At 40.5% G+C, this 21,221-nt stretch overlaps 3 protein-coding genes and 1 long non-coding RNA gene across 6 annotated transcripts in view; 2 read left to right on the top strand and 2 right to left on the bottom strand.

Moving 5' to 3' along the window:
• Positions 1 to 148: 148 nt before the first annotated feature.
• Positions 149 to 3,248, top strand: LOC133141358 (uncharacterized). Its single transcript, XR_009710088.1, has 4 exons — positions 149 to 268; positions 2,146 to 2,247; positions 2,343 to 2,461; positions 2,848 to 3,248. It is a non-coding gene; the product is annotated as an uncharacterized LOC133141358 (long non-coding RNA).
• Positions 3,249 to 9,495: 6,247 nt separating this feature from the next.
• Positions 9,496 to 10,705, top strand: LOC133141687 (dolichol-phosphate mannosyltransferase subunit 3-like). Of its 2 annotated transcripts, XM_061262314.1 has the most exons (3): positions 9,496 to 9,580; positions 9,973 to 10,286; positions 10,423 to 10,705. In XM_061262314.1, the coding sequence occupies exon 2, from the start codon at positions 9,994 to 9,996 to the stop codon at positions 10,270 to 10,272; it is 279 nt and encodes a 92-aa protein (XP_061118298.1). In that variant the 5' UTR covers positions 9,496 to 9,580; positions 9,973 to 9,993; the 3' UTR covers positions 10,273 to 10,286; positions 10,423 to 10,705. The 2 variants fall into 2 exon arrangements, with proteins under 2 accessions (XP_061118298.1, XP_061118290.1); XM_061262306.1 differs by having other exon boundaries at positions 9,973 to 10,705.
• Positions 10,706 to 12,026: 1,321 nt separating this feature from the next.
• On the bottom strand, positions 12,027 to 15,974 carry slc50a1 (solute carrier family 50 member 1). The gene is made up of 6 exons (XM_061258759.1): positions 15,753 to 15,974; positions 14,325 to 14,402; positions 14,056 to 14,179; positions 13,389 to 13,550; positions 12,713 to 12,832; positions 12,027 to 12,502 (listed from the first exon to the last, which is right to left on the bottom strand). The coding sequence occupies exons 1-6, from the start codon at positions 15,818 to 15,820 to the stop codon at positions 12,395 to 12,397; spliced, it is 660 nt and encodes a 219-aa protein (XP_061114743.1). The 5' UTR covers positions 15,821 to 15,974; the 3' UTR covers positions 12,027 to 12,394.
• A 3,821-nt stretch (positions 15,975 to 19,795) lies between these two features.
• efna1b (ephrin-A1b) overlaps positions 19,796 to 21,221 on the bottom strand; it is a 15,105-nt gene continuing 13,679 nt past the window's right edge. For both annotated transcript variants that reach the window (XM_061258679.1, XM_061258687.1), the window contains exon 5: positions 19,796 to 21,221. This exon is cut by the window's right edge and continues 91 nt beyond it. In XM_061258679.1, the coding sequence (XP_061114663.1) occupies positions 21,191 to 21,221 (31 nt within the window). In that variant the 3' untranslated portion in view covers positions 19,796 to 21,190.

Here is a 21,221-nt window from a genome sequence, read left to right as displayed (position 1 = left end):
CACGCACACACGCACGCACACACACACGCACGCACGCACACACACACACACACATGCATGTACAGAGGTAAGTATTCAGATATAAGCACTGTCATACTTCACCATCTGCATTGTGGACAAGCACACCCTGGCCCTCCTCAGCCTGTTTATGCCCCACCCTCTCACTGATTTCAGAGTACTGTATATAGGAACACATTGTCTGCCTCTTCTCAGTCACCCCCTCTTTTCTGCAGGAAACAGCAGCAGTCACCTCCCTCACAGGTTGCAGGTAAGAGGCTCTCATTTTGAAATGTACTGTGCTTCTGATTGAGGGAAGCCTATTTTTTTAAAGTGAGTATTGAAAGCTTCTGTCTTAACTGTTACTTTCTTTTGAATTTTTCCATGTAACACCGGAAAGTTTTCCTCTCTCTTCTCGTTTGGTTTCTTACTGTTTTTGTTCTACCTTTTTTCTTCACATCATTGTTCAAATACCATTAAACAGTGACATCAAACAGTATTTAATCAATGTGTGCTGTACTAGTCTTTGAAGAGGTGAAGTGGAAAACAGTACAGCAAACTGAGCTTTGAAGCTAACGCGTTTGAACTGAATGACAATCTGGAACAGACACATTTGGATGAATGTTGTTTTGTGTTGAACCTGTGTGGCTACGTCATTGTAACGTACTGTGTACAGTATGTCAACGGAATGAGGTTGTTTTACACAGCAGTAGTTCACATGCAGAATGAAAGCAGATGCCATGTTAAATATGGCTCCATTGTCTGTAAAATGTTTGGGAACAAAACTGTCCCAACTAGAATAACAGCATACCAAGCCTTCCAGTAAGTGCACTACTTCCAGGTTACCATGGCATCCATCTTAGAAGGAAGTGAAAACAGTGGATGTTTTAATGAGTCTAAAACATAGACACAGTTTCTGGGGACAGTGGGTGCAGAGAGGGGATTTATTTTATATAATTTCACTAATTAAAGCAGGACTGCTTTAATTAAGATAAATTGGTAGGTTTGACTGCTCATTTGACATCCTGCCATGGTATCTCTATTGGCTTCCAGTAACTTACTATGGTCACTAAGTGTGTGCGCAGTGAGTGTGTGTATATATATATATATATATATATATATATATATATATATATATATATATATATATATTAAAGTTAGCACTTTAATGGGTATTTATTAGACTTATTTTTTTAACTTCTACTGCTGTAGCCTATCCACCTAGACTTATGATGCCTTGTGTGTTCAGAGATACTCTTCTGAATACCACTGTTGTAATGTGTGGTTATTTGCATTACTGTCACTTTTCATATTAACAAGGCATTTATGTCTGCAGAACTGCTGCTCACTGGATTTTGTTGAGTTTTTTGCACCATTCTTTGCAAACTCTAGAGACTAGTGTGTGTGAAAATCCCAGGAGCAAACAATACAAATGATTGTATGCATTGCACTGCTGCCACACAATTGGCTGATTCATCGCATGAATAAATAGGTGTAATAAAGTAAAAATGTTCCTAATAAAGTGCTGGGTGAGTGTGTGTATATATATATATATACATATATATATATATATATATATATATATATATATATATATATATATATATATACAGTACCAATCAGAAGTTTGGACACACCATGCCTGTTTTTTCCTATTCATTTTTTTTTTTTTTTGCAATCAACATTTTGTTGCTGATGTTTGAGACAAAAAATAAAATAGTCATGTTTTGTGTTTGGTTATCGTTTGCATGCCATGTATTTGCATATCCTTTGCATGCCATGACTGCCTGAAGTGTGATCAACATCACCGGTCTGGATATCTTATTTTCAGGTTGTGCTACAAGTGATACAAAAATCTCTGCATTTGATTGGATCTCTGTGGAACTGAGGGGTGGGACTAGATTCAGCTATAAATTACTCCAATACAGTACGGAACATATTTGTTGGCTGAATGGCTTTATGTCATCAAGGGTCCAAGGAATCAAATGAGCCTCAAACCACCATGCTGCTGCCAGATATGCAGTAGACACAGTAAACCCACTTAGCCAACAAATGTGAACCAAACTGTATCAGTGTAATTAGAAAATATTATTGCCTATATTACATGCATCTCAAATGTAAAACTAAAGTATTATATTTAACCTCTAGCATAGTACCCTCCCAGTTCTGAAATGGCACGGCTGACGATCCTCCAGTGGGGGGCGGTGGTGAGCTTGCTGAGTCTGCTCATGCGCCAGGCTCAAGGCGAAGGTCAGTACACAGATTAATCCTCTGATAAGAATAATCCAGCGTGTACTGCATACACGTGGAACATGCGAAATCAGCCTCCCTGTCTGACCGTCCAGGCATTGTTCCAGCACAACCGCTACCCTCTTTCAGTGACGTGTCCAGTGGAGGACCGTTGACCAAGACACAGTTCCTAGAGGTCATCAGTAGTTCCCAGTTCATTGGCTATTTCCCTGAGGTGGGTGGACATGCAAACCATGTGTATACTCTCTCTCTCTCTCTCTCTCTCTCTCTCTCTGTCTCTCTCTCTCTCTCTCTCTCGCTCTCTCTTTGTGATCTCAAATTGTAATAATTGGAAATTATTAATTAGATAATAAACTAAAATCATCAGTCTTGTCATTTTGCCGTTCTGGGACCAATGTACATGAAAAATCTGTTTGTAAAGCAAACACACAATTCAAATTAAAATTATTTCCTTGTGCATCCTTTCTCTCCACTTCTTGTCCTTTAATGTCACTCCTTTCCTCTTTTTCCCCATCTTTCTCTTACTGCCGAATCCCTTGCTCTATTTTTTCTGCCTTTTCCCTGTACCTCCTTTCCTCCCTTCCTGATTTTCACTTGAAGGGCGTCAGTGAAGAATTGGGCAATGAATTGATGATGGGGTATGACAAAGATGGAGATGAAGAAATTAACGAAGAGGAGTATGACGAATTCTGTGACAGTATCAGTATCTCATTCAAATAATTCTGCTAATTCATTGCATGTTTGTAACCATCAGGCATATGTATATAATTATGTCACTCAACACTGAATTTTCCCCATCTAAATATTATTAAATGTCATTGCTCTAGAAACCACCTTATGAACTACTGTATAAATTCAGAAATAGAAACTTTATATTCTCAATGCAACATGCAAAAAATGTGCTGTCATTACTGACACAGGTTTGTTTTTCATTTTAAGGGTTTATAACATGTTTCTGGATTATACATTTGTTAATGCATTAAAAATCTTTATTCACTATATTACTAGCAATAATAACTGTGTCCAAAAAACGTTTCTTAGTTATGAGTTATTTTCACATTAATTAATGAATTTCACAGCATCTGAATTATTTTAAGAGTATCTCTGCAGGGTAATTTATCATCGTATGTTGAACAAATATGAGACAAAGAATTCATATTTTGGTGTATCACAGGCCAGTGTCTGTCATAATCAGTCACCAGCACACATGCATTTTCAGATGCAATTTCAAAACAAGACACAAGATGTCCTCCTAAGTTTATGATTCATATCTGCTGCAATATAGTGCATCATTTTTACTGAACATATTTACATACTGAATTTAGTTTCCTTTTTGTAAAATGATATGCAATCTGTGTAAGTTGAAGTGTGGTGTGTTATGAAACTAGAAACTGTTGTCAATGTACAAATATACACTCAAATCAGAAACCCTGAATTACAAAACTGGACTATCAAGGCGGAAAGAACACTGTATATCTCACATTTTCGTTCAACACAGTTCAGTTCACAGTTATATCTTGTTTTTGTTCAGTCCAACCACTACTGAACCACTTTACTGTCCAATATCATATCAATTGAAGCTGGTGTAACACAGCACAACAATCTGACAGGTGTCTTTTACTTAGAGCATGGAGTAAACACCCGGACTCTGCACTTCAACACAATGTGCCCAGCACATGTGCTGCACCTAGCCTTCCCACAAGCCAACAGTTATGCATGGCCTCTGTGCAGTGTTTTTGGCAACTAAGCTGCATCTAACAGTAGGTGTACAGTTTGTGTGTGTGTGTGTGTGTGTGTGTGTGCGTGTGTGTTTTATGTAGATGTATGAGTGTGTGTTTATATGTGCGTGTGAGAGTTTGTGTATGTGTGTGTGTGTGTTTTGTGTAGATGTACGAGTGTGTGTTTGTGAGTTTGTGTGTGTGTATGTGTATGTCTGATTCGTGTCGATGTATGAGTGTGTGTTTATATGTGCATGTGAAAGTTTGTGTGCGTGTGTATGTGTGTTTTGTGTAGATGTACGAGTGTGTGTTTGTGAGTTTGTGTGTGTTTGTGTGTATGTGTGATTTGTGTCGATGTATGAGTGTGTTTGTGAGTTTGTATGTGTTTTGTGTAGAGGTATGTGTGTGTTTATATATATATATATGTGTGTGTGTGTGTGTGTGTGTGTGTGTGTGTGTGACAGGGCCAGGGGTTCTAGCTCAGGAAACAGAGGGATCCTGTTTGCGTGCCAGCTTCCATTGTTAAACACACTCGTTCTCTCACTGTCTCACTCTTTCCCTCTCTCAATCTTTCTCTCTCACATCTCTCTCTCTCTCTCTCTCTCTCTCTCTCACACACACACACACACACACACACACATACACTCACAGACACACTGTTTATCCAGCACCAGCCCTTGCCTGCAGCTCATATATTTGTACAATGCAGTCCATATGTCTTTGGACATAATTTTGGTTGTTTTGGCTCTGTAGTCAGCACATTGTATTTGAAGCAATGTATATGAGGTTAAAGGGCAGACTGTCATCTTTTATTTGAGGGTACTTATTTATTATATTTATTTAGGTGGAATCGTGTATGATTTACAGCCCTTTTAAATGTAGATCGCCCATTTTAGGGGAGTACAGTAATTGGACAATTGGCTGCTCAGCTGTTTATTGGTGTCTTTGCATCCTTAATTCAGGCACATGCGTGTCTGTTGCTATTGTCTCTCAGCATGAGGACCAAAGAGGACCAAAATTAACTGTTTGGTGTATTGCGCTGGTGAGCTCAACAACAGTAAAAAAACCTGGGAGACCACAGTAGACCACCCCATGTGGGGGCGACATGGCTCAGGCAGTAAGAGCAGTCGTCTGGCAGTCGGAGGGTTGCCGGTTCGATCCCCCGCCCAGGATGTGTTGAAGTGTCCCTGAGCAAGACACCTAACCCCTAAATGCTCCTGACGAGCTGGTTGGTGCCTTGCATGGCAGCCAATCGCCGTTGGTGTGTGAGTGTGTGTATGAATGGGTGAATGAGAAGCATAAATTGTACAGCGCTTTGGATAAAGGCGCTATATAAATGCCAACCATTTACCATTTACCATGATGTGATGAAGAATACTTTCAACTGTGAAGAAAAAAAACCCCTTTCAATGATTGAACAGATCAAGAACATATCTCCTGGATGTCTCTGCTTGCCTGAGTGACATCCAGAGCTGGATGGACAACCACTCTCTAAAGCTCAATCCAGGCAAGACTGAAATGATATTCATCCCTGCTAATACCTTTCCCCACCTGGATCTCTCCATTTCCCTCGGGGATACCACACTCACGCCATCACCCAGTGCAAGGAACCTCGGCGTGGTGATGGACAGCAGACTGTCCCTTTCCGAGAACATTGCGGCGGTGACCCGGTCATGCAGGTTCTTCCTAAACAACATACGGAGAATCCGCCCCTTTCTCACCCCCTACTCGACCCAGCTCCTGGTGCAAGCGATGGTTCTGTCCCACCTGGACTACTGCAATTCCCTCTTGGCTGGCCTCCCAGCGTCCGCCATCAGACCCCTCCAACTTATCCAGAATGCAGCAGCTCGTCTGGTCTTCAACCTTCCCAAATACTCACACGTCACCCCCCTGCTTACTTCCCTCCACTGGCTGCCTGTCATGGCTCGCATCAAATTCAAAACATTGGTGCTAGCCTTCCAAGCAGTTAAGGGGTCTTCCCCAGCTTACCTACAAAAAATCATCAGACCCTACACCCCTGCCAGACCTCTTCGTTCAGCCTCCACAGGCTGCTTGGCACCTCCCCCTCTCCAAACCTCCACCTCACGCTCACGACTACTGTCTGTTCTGGCTCCACGGTGGTGGAACGAACTCCCCGTTGAGGTCAGAACTGTAGAATCTCTCCCCACCTTCAAGCGCAAACTGAAGACGCACCTCTTCAAGCAGCACCTCTCCCCATCCCTCCCTACCTCCCTGTGAACCTTAATTGTTGTCTTTGTGATTTACGTAGTGTTTCGGTATTTTTAGTTGGCTAGGTAAGCAGTATTTGGATAGTTAAGTTTGGTCACTTTTGCTTTGTTTGTTTATCTGGTCCTTATCTTTGTTGTACGGGTAGCAATTGAAATTGTACTTCCCTCTAGGGTCTTTCAGCGCACTTAGCCCTGGTTATGGGTATACGTCTGCCAAATGCCAATAATGTAATGTAATGTACATAAAATATATACATACTGTAATATACACTCAGTGAGCACTTTATTAGGTATTTATTAGACTTATTTTTGCTGCTGTATCCTATCCACTTAGAGGATTGACGCGTTGTGTGTTCAGAGATGCTCTTCTGAATACCACTGCATAATCTTTGGCTATTTGCTTTACTGTCTGTTTTGACCAGTCTGTCCATTCTCCTCGGACCTCTCTCATTAACAAGGTGTTCACTGGATGTTTTTTGTTTTTGCACCATTCTCTGCAAACTCAGGAGGTGTGCGTGACAATCCAAGGAGATCAGAAGTTTCTGAGATACTCAAACCACTCTGCAAAGCACCAATAATCATTCCGCAATCAAAGTCAAAGTACATGTGTTCCTAATAAAGTACTCAGTGAGTGTATGTAATGTATCAGTGTTTATTATTAACCTGTTCAAAACTGATGGAAAAGTATGGAGAAAGGCCACGCAGCTCATCTGTGTAACATGGTGGAGTTGCAGTGGTGTTTTGGTTTGGGCATGTATGGTTGGCCAGTTGTCTTCATTGCTGATGACTGCTGACGGCAGGAGCATGATGAATTCTGAAGTGTACAGTAACATCTGCTCAGATCCAGTGCACTTCATTCACCTTGCAACCAAGGCGTAGAAGTGGAACGTTCTAGACAGGCCAATCACTGGTCAATCACCTGACCTAAATCCAACTGAACATTTCACTTTCTGAAGACAACACTGAAGGCAAAAAGCCTACAAAATAAGCAGGAACTGAAGATGGCTGCAGTACAGGCCTGACAGAGCATCACCAGGTAACATACCTAAAGTCCTTGTGTCACAGTCATCTAATGCAAAGGATTTAATTTAAAGTTATGTTAATATGTACAATTACAATATGTCCCCTAAAATATGTCCCCTAAAATTGGGGTGTAAAAAAGGCAGACGTGATATGGATGAGAATACCTTCAAAACAGTATGCACTTTAACCTCACATATGTGGAGGAACAGAGAAAAAACAACTATTGTTACTGCACAAATACTTACATACACTATGCATACACATAACAGAAAGTCACCGTAAGATGCAATATAAAATAAAAGTACAAAAAGTACAAACACTGGGGCGGTAGCCTATAGGTAAATACAATTGTACCCCTAGCTAGCAATATGTAATTAATTTGTAGCTTTTCTGCTTGGAATACATACTCATTTGTACCCAAAGAGAACATTACTGCACTTTTAGGGTACATTTGGGAAATCTGATCCTTAAAGAACAAAAATGTACCTCCAATTTCATTTTATTTCTGAGAGTGTGGAATACAAGGAAAACAATAAGCATTATAATTACCTCTATTATTCTTTCTCTCTACTGCACCACAGTGAAGACAACTAAATGTTAAACTCGCACCTGCAGCTAAGCTCCAGCACTCCCGCTACCCCCTCCTCCTTCCCTCCCTCCATCCCTCCCCCGGTGTGTTATGTCTGCCAGTCCTCTCTGTGGGAGGGCTGGGTTCCTGAGAGCAGGAACAAAAGCTGGCACTGAGAAACGCCAGCACACTGGTTCCCACTGTACTACACACACACACACACGGACACACACAAAACCCTGTGTAGAGCTCATTCTGTTCAGTCTATGACCAGTACTGAGCTAGGAATCCCTTTATACATAGCGCTTTACTGTTATATTTATAATGCTGAATTGTTTATATTTTTGTCTCTTAAGTCTGAACTCACATATGGATATGGGCCTTAGTTGTGTCTGAGTGGGGCTCCACATTTCCACCGGACATTTTATAGGGTAGACAGAGGAATTACATCCTTCAAGATTCCATATTGCTTGTTACTATTCCTGATATTTTTTACTTGAGTTTTCCCATTGCCTGCTAATAAAACAGCTGGACGCAGCCACCACAGAACGGCATTTATACTATGTAGGATGAATAAATATTAGATCACTGTAAATATTAACTGCTCACTGTGCAAAAATAAAAATAAACAATTATAGATTTGCGACATCTATGATTGGATACATGTAAAATAAAATCTTCAGAAGACCTACCACAAAACATACTGTAGACATAATTAATTAATCACACACACACATACACACACACACATCAATGACCCAACTACATATTTCTTCTCTGTGCATACATTCCTCTTTTGCCACCAAACATCTCGATGATGTGCATGGCCAAAACATTTCATTTTGGTCTCATCTGACCATCTGCACTCTCCTCCAGTCATAATTCCAATGAGATTGGGCAAACTACAGATGTTTGGTTTTGTTTATTGTGCTCAGTAGGGGCTGTCTTTGTGCCACCCTTCCAAAAAATGTGTTGGTATGGAGGTATGGAGGATTTTATGGCACTTTTTGAGAATTGATGGCCCCAAGGAATTCTTAAACTGTGATCCTTGGCTTCTTTATGGCCTCCCTCACCATCTTCCTCACTGTCTGTGGAGACAATGTGCACTTGCGTCCTCTTCCAGGCAAGTTTGCAACCATTCAATATGTTTTACATCGGATTTTATTGTTGCCCTTACAGTGCTAAGTGGTATATTTAACTGTTTATGTATTCTTTGTACCCATTCAAGGACCGTCTGTCTCTTCTGAATTGACAGTTATTTGGCTTTTCCCAATACTAATAGATGACAGGGATTTTGCATGCTTGTTACCTCATTTTTAATACTCTTGTGAAACTGGAAATGATGGAATGACACACATTATAGTTACTTTAGACTGATATTAAGTACAATTCTATTGCCAACTTCAATTGTTTGACTTTATTTACAATGCTTATTGGGGGTGCCAACATTTTCTACACTTTTATAATAACCATATAAAAACAGTAAATTTATTGAAATAAAAGTATATTGTTTCCATTATGTTTGAACACAACATATAGATTATTATCTGTGTTATTTTTATTAAGGGTGCCAATAATTCTGGAGCCAACTGTATATACACATGTGTATATTCCCCAGTGTGCTATCAAGAATTAAGCCTCCTCTCAGATGGAACGTCAGTTTCTTATCTCTAAATGCCCCTCTAAAACTTCATATCCCAGAAGACACTGCCAATGAATGACGTATAATTGTAGCGTGCAAGTGGAAGTGGTGAGGTGGACAAGGCGTCGCAAGCATTTCAGTCCAATGGTCGCAGGTGAGCGAAAATATTGTTGCTGTAATCAATGAAGTATTTCATACTTAGTGCAGAGACCTTGTAATTGTATACAGCCTACCGTGAATTTAAATACGCAATTCGATAAAAACAATCGTATTTCAGGGTGTAGTCTACAGCTGCTAGTTCACCTGAACCGTAGCTATAGATGAACGGTACGTTAGCTTGCTAACATCTGTCAAACGATCTTCTTTACTGAACGGAGTTCCTGTACTTGGAGCGATACTAAATTAATAAAGTTTTGTAGTAAGAAAAATCGTTAACAGCGCTAATTTAAGATGTAAACGTGATGCATCATATGACATTATTTTGAAAATGAATTATGTTGAGTCTCCATAGTATGTAGCTAAATCTGGTTTATTTCTATCCTTTAGGTGCATTTGATTAACTCCATCATGACCAAGCTTCTGGAATGGTTGCTGGGTAGCGCAATGGTGGGGCTCATTTGGGGGTTACTAACCTTTGACGTGTTGGACATACAGTTACCCCAGGCCTACAGAGAGGCGGTCTGGCCCATGCCTGTGTACCTTTTGGTGGTGTTTGGGTGTTACTCCCTGGCCACTGTTGGATATCGGGTGGCAACTTTCAATGACTGTGAAGAGGCTGCAAAGGAACTGCAGGCCCAGATCATAGAAGCCAGAGCAGATCTTGAGAGGAAGGGCCTGAAGTTCTGATCCGAAGCCTGGAGGTTAGACTATGGGATGGGTAGGGGGTGTGGGTTTGAAAGAGATTCTTTTTTCATTCCTGTGACTGGTCTATTCTCTTCTGGAGAGAAGTTCAGGTTATTGCCAAAAAAAAAAATCCTGAAAATTTATTTTCTACAGATCTCTCGATTGGAAGAGGGAACATTGCCATTTTGTCGCACTTGAAAGCTTACTACTCTCTAGACGTGATGGCCTCTGTAATTTTCACAGTTGTAAGAATTATAGAACATAACAGAGGAGCATCTTTTTTCTTCTGTTTCTGTATTCTATGGAATACAAAGAAAGATGGAAGAGAAAGCAACATGGCAAAAATATTGAATTCAGCATGAGTTATTCTAGTGGTATTCTAAAGTTTCTGATATTGCAGCGTGTCATTAAAGTGTTGTTTTTCCATTGTGCTGGACATCTGACTCCCATTTGCATGCAATTTAGATAAACTGAGATCATCTTTCATGTGTGGATGGCATGATGGTATGTTCCATATAGATGATTCACAAATGTTTCTATCAGTCCTTTTTAAAGGTACAATAGGTCATTTTGAACTTCTATCGGTCACGAGAGGAATTTCAGCAACAAACACCCTCAAACCACAGCTCTGTTTATCCATCCCCCTCCTGCCCACACCATTGGCTGTTGCCATTAGAACCAATTTTCAACCAATAAGCTTGAATTATTGTACAGCTATACAGTGTTTTGGTAGTGTCCGTCCGTCAAATGTATATTTTTAAACCCCTAATTTAAGCACTATAAACATAGGCAACATGTCAGTGAGCCTTTTTTTAATGATAGGAAGGGATTTACAATGGACTTGTAACAATGTTTTAACAGACAAATCTTACCTATTGTACCTTTAAAATAAATGTAACAAACGACTTGAGGAATTGCCTTTATGAAACTATTAAAAATTTTAAAGGAGTGACTCATGCAATGCATATACCTTAAAGGAATACACAAACATTTTGGGAAATATACCTTTTTTTATATACATATTTTATATTGTATTATATTGGGCCTGTATCACTACTGCAACATCCTCTTGTAAAATGCTGATAGGAACCAATTAACTGATCCCCATGGTACTCCACCTCAAATGTGCAGTCATTGTCTTCAGCTTTTCTCACTTCATAAGTGGGTGGACACACAGGGTGACATTAGCTCAGGTGGTAAGAGCAGTCATCTCGCAGTTGGAGGGTTGCCGGTTCGATCCCCTGCCCGGTCGACATGTCTCTGACACCCCTAACTCCCCTAACCCCTAAACGCTCCCGACAAGCTGGTTGATGCCTTGGCTGTGTGTGCGTGTGCGTGTGCGTGTGCGTGCGTGCGTGCGTGCGTGCGTGTGATCAATTGTAAAAGCGCTTTGGATAAAGGCGCTATATAAATGCAGACATTTACCATTTATACTTAATGCAGTTGTTGTTGGTGTTGCGTGGTGAGAGGAGGCCCCTCCCTCTCCGGGTGACACTGCGGTGAATTGTGGCAATACCACACGGGACCGCCACTACAGTCAACATCGGCATGGATTCAGTACTGTGGGTTGCAGAGGCTACATTCACTGTGGCCCAGTGCGTTCACAGGAGGAGCCAACTGCATTTACACTGCCGGACAACTGCTTTCCATTGGTAAAACAGGATGACCCCAAGCAGCATTTCGCCTTGCTTGCTAGCCCTTTTCCATAAACCACTGAAGTTTGTTTTTTTTTGTCCAAAAATGTTTTTAGACACATGTTTTTACAGTTGTATGTTTATATGTATAAAATTTATTTTCAATTTCACAATGTTCACTTGGGGGAGGAAAGAAATCAAACAAATCAAATTTCGTACATTTATACTGTATAATATTTGTACCGTCATATTGTAAATAGATTTGTATAAAAAGGTGCACATAAGCTAAAGTATTAAATTATGAGAACACTCAACTACCGAAAACTCTTAACAATATTGAATGCCAGCTCATGAATATTCATGAAAATAGAGATTTAATTAAATGAAGCTTGCTAAGTAATCTGTCTTTGCTATAACCAAGGCCATGGCAGGAAGCTCCCAAGCATCACTACCATTATATACAGAGAAAAGACACTTAAGGTCCACCCCCATCACATCTGTACCAGTTTATAGGTGGGCGCATCCTGATTGACTGACGCAAATCTCCAAAACAGGAAGAATCTGATGAGACTTGTGATGATCCCAGGGGTGTTTGGTACCTGGCCATGGAAGAGAAGAAGGACTTGGTCATCAATGCGTTGCACAAGAATTTCAAACGAAATTCTATACATCAATATGCAGAATATATGGTATACATTTGATGAAGATAAAAAAAAATGTTGTAAATAATCTTTCCTCCTGTCCAGGCCCAGATACAAATGAAGTCTGTAATTTGCCCTGTGCCGGTGTCTGTAACTCATTTGTCTCACCATGATGTAGTAATCCTGGAGCTGGAGCCCATACAGGGTCCAGGAGGAGGAGGTGAGGAACGTGGCCACAGCCAGGGGGAAGGAGAGACGTTCCACAGACCCGCTGCGCACCATCTCAACCTGGAATACAACGGGGAGCACGGCTTGTCACCCGCTTGTGTTTTAAGATGTGTCTGCTCTAACTGGATTAGATTGGACACTGTAGTACCTGAACAGATAATGGAGCGGGGTGCGAGACAGAAACAATGGCACCAAGGCTGAAAAACAGGAAGAAACAATGAGTAAAAAAAGTACAGGAAGAAAAGGATGGGGGTTCAGCTCAGACCCAGACACAGACGGAGGGGAGAGAGTGACAGACAAACAGGAAGGGGGGAGTGAAAGACAGGAAGAGGAGCTACTGGGACAGAAGATGGAAGAGATAAATATACTGTAGTCTGCTGGAGCAACTGATTGGCTAGAGGTGTGTATATATCCATATATAGATAGGCAAAGCAGGGAGAAACAGAAATTCTGAGCCAGTGCCAGGACTGAGTAGACACAGGTATATCCTGTGTTGTGTCCTGTTGTGCCGTCATGGTGATGTCCTAGCAGCAAATAAACTGAGCGCAGCTCGGAATAATGAATGAGCGCGATGTGGTGAGCGTTTAAGGTAAGGATGTGAACAGTGTGCCATTACCAGGCCAGCCAGCGGGGACAGGTACATGGTGATGGTGAAGACGCTGCAGACAAGGCCCAGCTGAGCCAGCTGCAGCTCTCCTCTGGTGAGAAACAGGCTGAAGTACACCCAGGCCCCAAACAGCAGCACGCCGGCAGCCAGGGCCTGTGCTGACACGCGCCTCTGAGACGCACAGACACGCACACCTGCATCAGCACACTTCAGTAACATGGCACAGCTCACATCTCTACCAGTGCAACACACGCAGACTGCACTGGAAAAGCACTACTGATGCCAAACGCACAGACACTCACCTGGCCACTTTACTAATTAGGTAAATCTGCTCTTTAATGCAAATAGCCTACTCCTCCAAACAGTGAATCGAGTGGCTGCAGCTCCATATATAAAGCATGCAGACGTGGTGGAGAGGTTTGATTTCGTTGTTTGACCAAGCATTAGAATGGGCAAGATGCCTGATCCGAGGGACTTTGATCACGGTATGGTTGTTGGTGTCAGACGTGGTGGTTCCAGCATCTCAGGATCCCTGCAGTGAAGAATCCAGGCTGTTCTGGAGGCAAAAAGGGGGTCCTACCCAGTTCGAGATACATGCACCTAATAATGGCCAGGTGAGTGTATATCTGTGTGCCGTTCAAGTCCTGCACTTCTGTACACAGGCAGGTACACTCACCTTACTTTTGGTGTAATGGCAGTAGGCCACAATGTACAGGACCTGCAGAGCCGCTCCAATAGTATTGACAAGGACCAAGGTCCCATCCTTCTTCAACAGCCCATAGTACAGCCATCCCAGGTTACTGACAGTATCAGAAGGAAACGCAGTAAAATTCCAACATTAGTTTTATTTGACAAGGGCGGTTCGTATTTGACCGTCATAACATTGACATATACTTAACACATCTGCTGTGAAGTGTAAATGTCGTGTGGAGGCTGTGTACATACTTGAGGCAGGTGGTGAGGAAAGGCAGGAACTGCACATTATCTGCACTCTGAGTCGCTCTCATTTTCTTCAGGTCGGTCCTGAAAAATAAGCCGGAGCACATGCAGTGCCGTGAAAAAGTATTTCCTCCGTCAATTATTGCATATTTGTCAAACTGAATGGTTTCAGATCTTTAGACAAAATGGATGATCTTTAGACAAAATGAAGCCTGGGTAAACACAAAACATTTCATCATCATGAAAACCGCCATCAAACACCTATGTCACCCATAAACCTAAACTGAATAACTGGGTGCACCACTTTTAGCAGCAATAATTGCAACCGTAATTGCCCGTAATTTTATATCAGACTTTCACTTCACTGAGAGCCATTATTTTAATTCAGAAAAATGTGTAGGTTTTGAGTATGAACTGCTAATTTCAGGGTCTTGTCACAGCATCTCTTTAGGGTTCAAGATATTGACTATGACACTCCAAAGCTTTTTTGTTTGTTTGTTTCTTTTCATCCATTCAGATGGGCGACATGGCTCAGGCAGTAAGAGCAGTTGTCTGGCAGTCTGTCTCCCTTAGCAAGACACCTAACCCCTAAATGCTCCTGACAAGCTGGTCGGCGCCTTGCATGGCAGCCAATCGCTGTTGGTGTGTGAGTATGTGTATGAATGGGTGAATGAGAAGCATCAATTGTACAGCGCTTTGGATAAAGGCGCTATATAAATGCCAACCATTTACCATGTTGACTTTGTGTCAGAGCCTTATTAAGCCTAGTCCTAGACTAAATTCTATTTTACGGAACTGCTCCAAAGAGTCTCTCTCTCATCAACGCTACATACACTCACCATCTATATCACACATTGGGTACTGACAAAATGGTAACTTTACATAATTTACAAATACAGCAAAGTGGCAATACACAGTATTGTAGCCTGCAGTAGCCTGCACGCGTGTATTCACAGAAATTATCCTGCATTAAATATGAGTACTACACTCAGTGAGGTTTGAGGCACAGAATAGCATTTTTTTTTAAAAGCTAATGAATACTCATTTTAACAATTGCAGGCAACACAATAAGACAGTACAATAAACAACACATCTGGATCTGGTAGAAAGATTACATTGACCTGCACATCTGTATGTAACAGGTAAAAGATAGCTAATGCTTTCCGTTGCAGCGCTTAAGTTTAACATATATTTGCTTCCATAGAAACACATACATAGCTACAGTAAACACACAAGCTAGTTAACTAAGTAGCTAATCTAGTCAACTCACTTGTATTGACCTAGAATGTAAAACATACAAGAAAACATACTAGCGACAGCATATAGGAACATTTACTATTAGCTGGTATGTCACTTTTGTATCGGTATTTAGTTTGTATATAGCTAGTTAAACTAGCTATGATCTAACAAGCTGGCTATCATAATTGCACTTACAGTCCTGTGGAAAACATTCCAACTGTAAACACGATGCACGCCCATGATAGAAACTGCAAAAACTCCATAAAACGAAAAATTAAAATGTTGCTAACTTGCTAACTATGTTGTTCCGTTCGCTTTGTGCCTCGGTCAACATATAACTACCTATATTGCTAATACAAATTTAAGTTCTTGGTTAAGATTTTTTGGCTGGTATTTCCGTATTTGTAATCGGTCTCTGAAAATACTGTAGCCTGATTAGTAAACTCTGATGGGCGGGTAAACGATGCTAAACCAATCACAGAAGAGGGCTTGGAAGATGTGGCGATGAAGCGTTCCGTGTAATACAGAATTTGTACCACTTCCGGACTACACTGTTGCCTACGTTATTAATATAAGTTTAATTTAGAAAAAGTGTTCGCTTAAGGATACATCAACATTACCAGTCATTTGAACTTTCTGGTCGGTCTCAAAACTGCACTACTCCTCTCTGATCTACGTGAACCAACCACCCGTATGATTTGATTGTAAGAGCTTGAGGGTGTCCCGTCCGTTTAATTAAAAATGTTGTCATTGCTTGCCTTGCAAAATACATTTAATACAATTTATAGTATTAATTTTAATAGCTCTCTCATTTTGTATATTGCAGGCGATCTGTCTTTATTGTGGATGGTAAATACTCGTGTGCTACACTCATCGAGCGCTTTACTAGGTATTTATTAGACTTATTTTTTAGACTTCTACTGATGTATCCTATCCACTGACGTCTCTCATTATCAAGGCGTTTCTATCTGCAGAACTGCTGCTCACTGGATTTTTTTTTTTTTTTTTTTGCATCATTCTTTGCAAACCCGGGAGACTAGTGTGCGTGAAAATCCCAGCAGATTCTGAGATACTCAAACAACCCTGTCTGCCACTTAGATCAAATTTTTTCCCCATTCTGATGATGGTCTGAACATTAACTGAAGCTCCTGACCCGTATCTACTTGATCGTAGGTTGGTAATATAAGAAGGGCCACCCTATTAAATGATTTAAAAACAGAAAGCAAAACCTTGAAATGAATTCTATAGTGGACTGGAAGCCAATGCAAATATGCTATGATCGGGGTGATGTGGTCCCTCTTCTTAGTACCAAAAGTAGCGTAATCTAGCAGTAGCAATTTGTACGAGCTGTAAGCAAGACAATAATGACTGATTGCCATCACCATAGAGAGAATTATAATAATCTAGATAATACATGGCTCAGGCAGTAAGAGCAGTCGTCTGGCAGTCGGAGGGTTGCCGGTTCGATCCCCCGCCCGGGCTGTGTTGAAGTGTCATGCATGCCTGCCTGCCATTTACCATTTACCAAGACGAGAAGGATGGGCAATTTTCTCCAGGTCATGAAAGGAGAGACATGATTTGATGTCGGTGATTTTTTGAGCTGGAAGAAGCTCCCTTTCACAGATTTTACGGAAACAAACACATTTTAGATAAATTATATAGTAATAATGTTTCTGACAGTGGAAATAGGTCGTTTGAAACATTGAGAAAGTTTTTGTAGCCTTCTCCTTCTTGGTGGAAATGAACCAGAAATGAACCATCTTCAGTCTGACATCCTGACAACTGTTTAGAGGAACACCAGACAGAATAGCCACTGCAGTTGGATACTTTAGAAAGTTTACTTTTATACTTTAAAAAAAAAATACTTTTATAAAGTTCAGCCCTGGAGTTATACTCACCAGACTCATTGAAGACCTAAAGTGTAAATCACCGGGATCTGGGCCCAAGTAATCATCTTTTCTTTAAAGTAACAGGGAATAATCCAAAAGGGTTCCCAAACTTCTGCACAGGGCCCTTTTCTTTCTTTCTTTTTATAAATAATTTATAAACAGTAAAGAATGAAAATAAAAAGCAATCTTGCCTTAAAATTTGCAGAAAGGTGTCATGTTTAACTTTGTCCCATTTAGAGTTGAGGTTTGCTTTCGATCACATACAGATTCATTGTAACATACATTTAAACCAGCGGTTCCCAAATTTTTGCAGCCCATTGTACATAAAATAATGATGATGATATATACTCACTCAGTACTTTATTAGGAACACATGTACACCTACTTATTCATGCAATTATCAGCCAATAATGTGGCAGCTGTGCAATGCATGCAATTATGTAGATAGGAGTCAGGAGCTTCAGTTCAAGTCCACATCAACCATCAGAATTAATCTCAGTGACTTTGACTATGGAATAATTGTCGATGGCAGAGAGGGTGGTTTGAGTATCTCAGAAACCACTGATCTCCTGGGATTTTCACACACAAGTCTCTAGAGTTTGCAAAGAATGGTATGAAAAACAACATCCAGCAGCAGTTCTGCGGGAAACAATGCGTTGTTAATGAGAGATGTCAGAGGAGAATGGGCAGACTGGTCAAAGCTGGCAGGAAGGTGACAGTAACGCAAATAACCACACATTGCAACAGTGGTATGCAGAAGAGCATCTCTGAACACACAATGCGTTCTGCTATAGCAGCAGAAGGCTTAGTAAGTGTAATAAATAAGTCTAATAAATACCTAATAAAGTGCCTACTGAGTGTATATGTACCTATCCAACTGAAGTCATCCAAAAATAACTATCGATAGTATAAGCTATCAATTTTCCAATTTCCAATGCTAACAAGTGATAAGAACACGGTAAAATGTGATACAGCCATCATCTTGTATGGTGGAACATTTAGTGCACCCACTTATGTCTAAATAGCCCCATTTGAGATAAAGACAACTGGACTTTTCACCATGAGTCTCTTTCTGCTCCTTCCACCACATCACGCTGTCTACTGTTTACTTTGTACTTTTTGCACTACCACGATTGCACATTTATTTGATTGCACATTTATTTAATTTAACATAGCACCTTATTTTTATTACCATAGCACCTTATTTCAGATTTTGTAACTTTTGATCTTTAAGTGTGTGAGATATGTGTGTATATATGTGTATGTATAAGCTACTGAATGCCTAAAATTTCCCTCGGGATGAATAAAGTATCTATCTGTCTATCTATCTATCTAAAGGTGACCATAGCATTTGTCATTGGATGTGTGGACAGTGTTCAAACACAGCAGTGCCGGTGGATGTTGAATTTTCTCGAGAGAATGAGTGAATCAGAGTGCGAGAGAATGGTACCTTCACACTGAGGTGTCAGTGTGTTCTCCCCCTCCCCTTCCCACCCTCTGTGTTTGGATGGTGGCTGTAAATTCCTGATTCAGCTTAGTGTTGATAAACCACTCCTAGTACATGGAAGGGGGGGGGGGGGGGGGGGGGTGCTGGAGTCTCAGTGACGTGATGGGTGACTGCAAGTCGAAGGAAAGTGTTCAAGGGACAATTTGACATTCTAAATAAATTATAATACAGTTAGACTGCCCCTTCAATCATCTCACAGCCCCCCGAGCCTGACCTGTAGCAGGACCACATAAATCTACAGGAGGAGAGCAATGCTGTAGACGTTGTGTTAGCAGCACACATTCGAGTTCTCACAGGAAGGGTCTGGAAAAAGGCTCCGTTATTAAATACATGTATTCAGCACAGCTCCCATTTTAAAACGGCACCAAACTATAAACAGCGGTTTAAAATCGTCTCGTCTCTCAAGCAAAGAGCTACGGTTATGCCGACGCTGCGCTTATTCTTCGCCACTGCCACGTACAGTACACGGAGCTGCTTTTAAAAGAGGGATGAAACGAAGTGAAGGGCAAGGCAGAGAGAAAAAGAAAAGCCAAACGAAAGAGAGCAGCCTCATGGGGGGCAGTGGAATAAACTGACAGAGAAAAAGAGGACAGAGTGATGCATTCATGTGTGTGACCAGAGGAATCCAGGGTCAAGTTCTGTATGCATGCGCAGTCTACACAATGCAATGAGTAATGTGCACGTCTCCGCGTCATACTGGCCCCTGCATGGGTTCTGTCCGCCCATTAAATAACACTCGTCTTGACTGGAGGGGCAAAACGTGAAGGACAACAAAGTGAATGTCTCAATTAGAATGACACAATTTTTTAAATGTTTTAAACATTTTTATTTCATTTGATAATTTTTTTTCATATTTTTGTTTTTAACAAATCTATGTATTTCATATAATCTTCTATATGTACACATTTTACATTTTACATACACATGTACAGGATAACACAAAACAAAAAAACGCATTATTAACCCAAGAGATTTAATCAAGTCCTCTTGCGCTTGTCGCTCAAATACAAGCCCTTCGTAGGTTCTGTCACGGACCTAATCAGGTGACGCATCGGTTCCTTTTCCTCATAAATACTGTATGGGTAAGTACATACGTCTCACCATTGTCGATGTCCATTGTGTTTTAGTCATTTGGGGAGGCGTCTCATTTGAATGGTGATCCATATTGGGCAAAAGAGGCACCACAGCAGGAAAGCCCAGCTCCCCTCTGCTATAGATAAACAACTCACAGTATTATTCTTTAGGAAAACATTTTGTTCTCTAGTTCTCAAACTCACACAGCCTTAAAGCTCTCCTTCTCTGTGCCATCTTCCTAACAGTAAACAATTTCATTTCTCAAAACACAAAAAACATTAAAAAAAAAAAAAAAAAAAACCACAAAAACAAAACAAGACAGTAAAGGACAACTTTGTTCTTGCAATATTCATAATTTTTTTTTTTTCTTTAAACAATGTGCTCAGTCTGATCTATGTTCCTGTTCTGTACCAGTTAGTCTGTCCTGTGTGTGTACTGTGCAGCAAAATACCCCATGTCCACATCAGCTGTGTGTTTACTGAATAACCGTTTTTTACAAGAAAAACTGATTCTTTGAATGCTACATTGAGAATGACAGAATTCTGCATTAGAGAACATATACACTCTCTGCATACTGTATGTACAGTATGTAGGTTTTGAGTATTACACTGTGAGATGATCGCTGTAGTCTTTGGCTCAAAAGGTAAGATGATTATTATGTGAAAAATACATTTTATACTCAAAGTTATACATAGCTCTATATTGAAATTCTGACAAATGTAGATTCTAGTTTTTTTCCATGTTAATTGCAGTTATTTTATGCAGTTAATTCTTTGAGTCTCTTTCAGAAAGAATTTTAGTTGAAGTTTGAGTTTAGTTCCAGCGTAATCCAAGTAACACGAATACAAATGAAGGGCAAAGGGGGTAATTATCCACTTAAAAACATGAATAAAAATAAAACAAATCCTTCCAAGAAAATACACTGATGTTTTAAAAAATAATTCATTCAATCTCACAAAACACCACTCAACTGAAATCACACAACACAACATTCATACTTGTATAAAAATGTCTTTTACAAAAGCTTTTTTTCCCCACTCTGCCAATGACCAGCATTGGCTTTTAAGATTGGTCCATGCATTGCTTGGTCCGCCACAGACCTCCGTCAATGTAGTCCATTCTCCCTATAAAATGTCTCTGGTATTTGTAGTTCTTTTGCAATCTCATTGCAATAATAGCGAAAGCAAGGCTGGC

Source organism: Conger conger, chromosome 1 (assembly GCF_963514075.1).
Source record: "Conger conger chromosome 1, fConCon1.1, whole genome shotgun sequence".
NCBI lineage: Eukaryota > Metazoa > Chordata > Actinopteri > Anguilliformes > Congridae > Conger > Conger conger.
The sequence above is the reverse complement of the archived record's forward strand: the minus strand, read 5'-3'. Positions and strand labels throughout refer to the sequence as shown.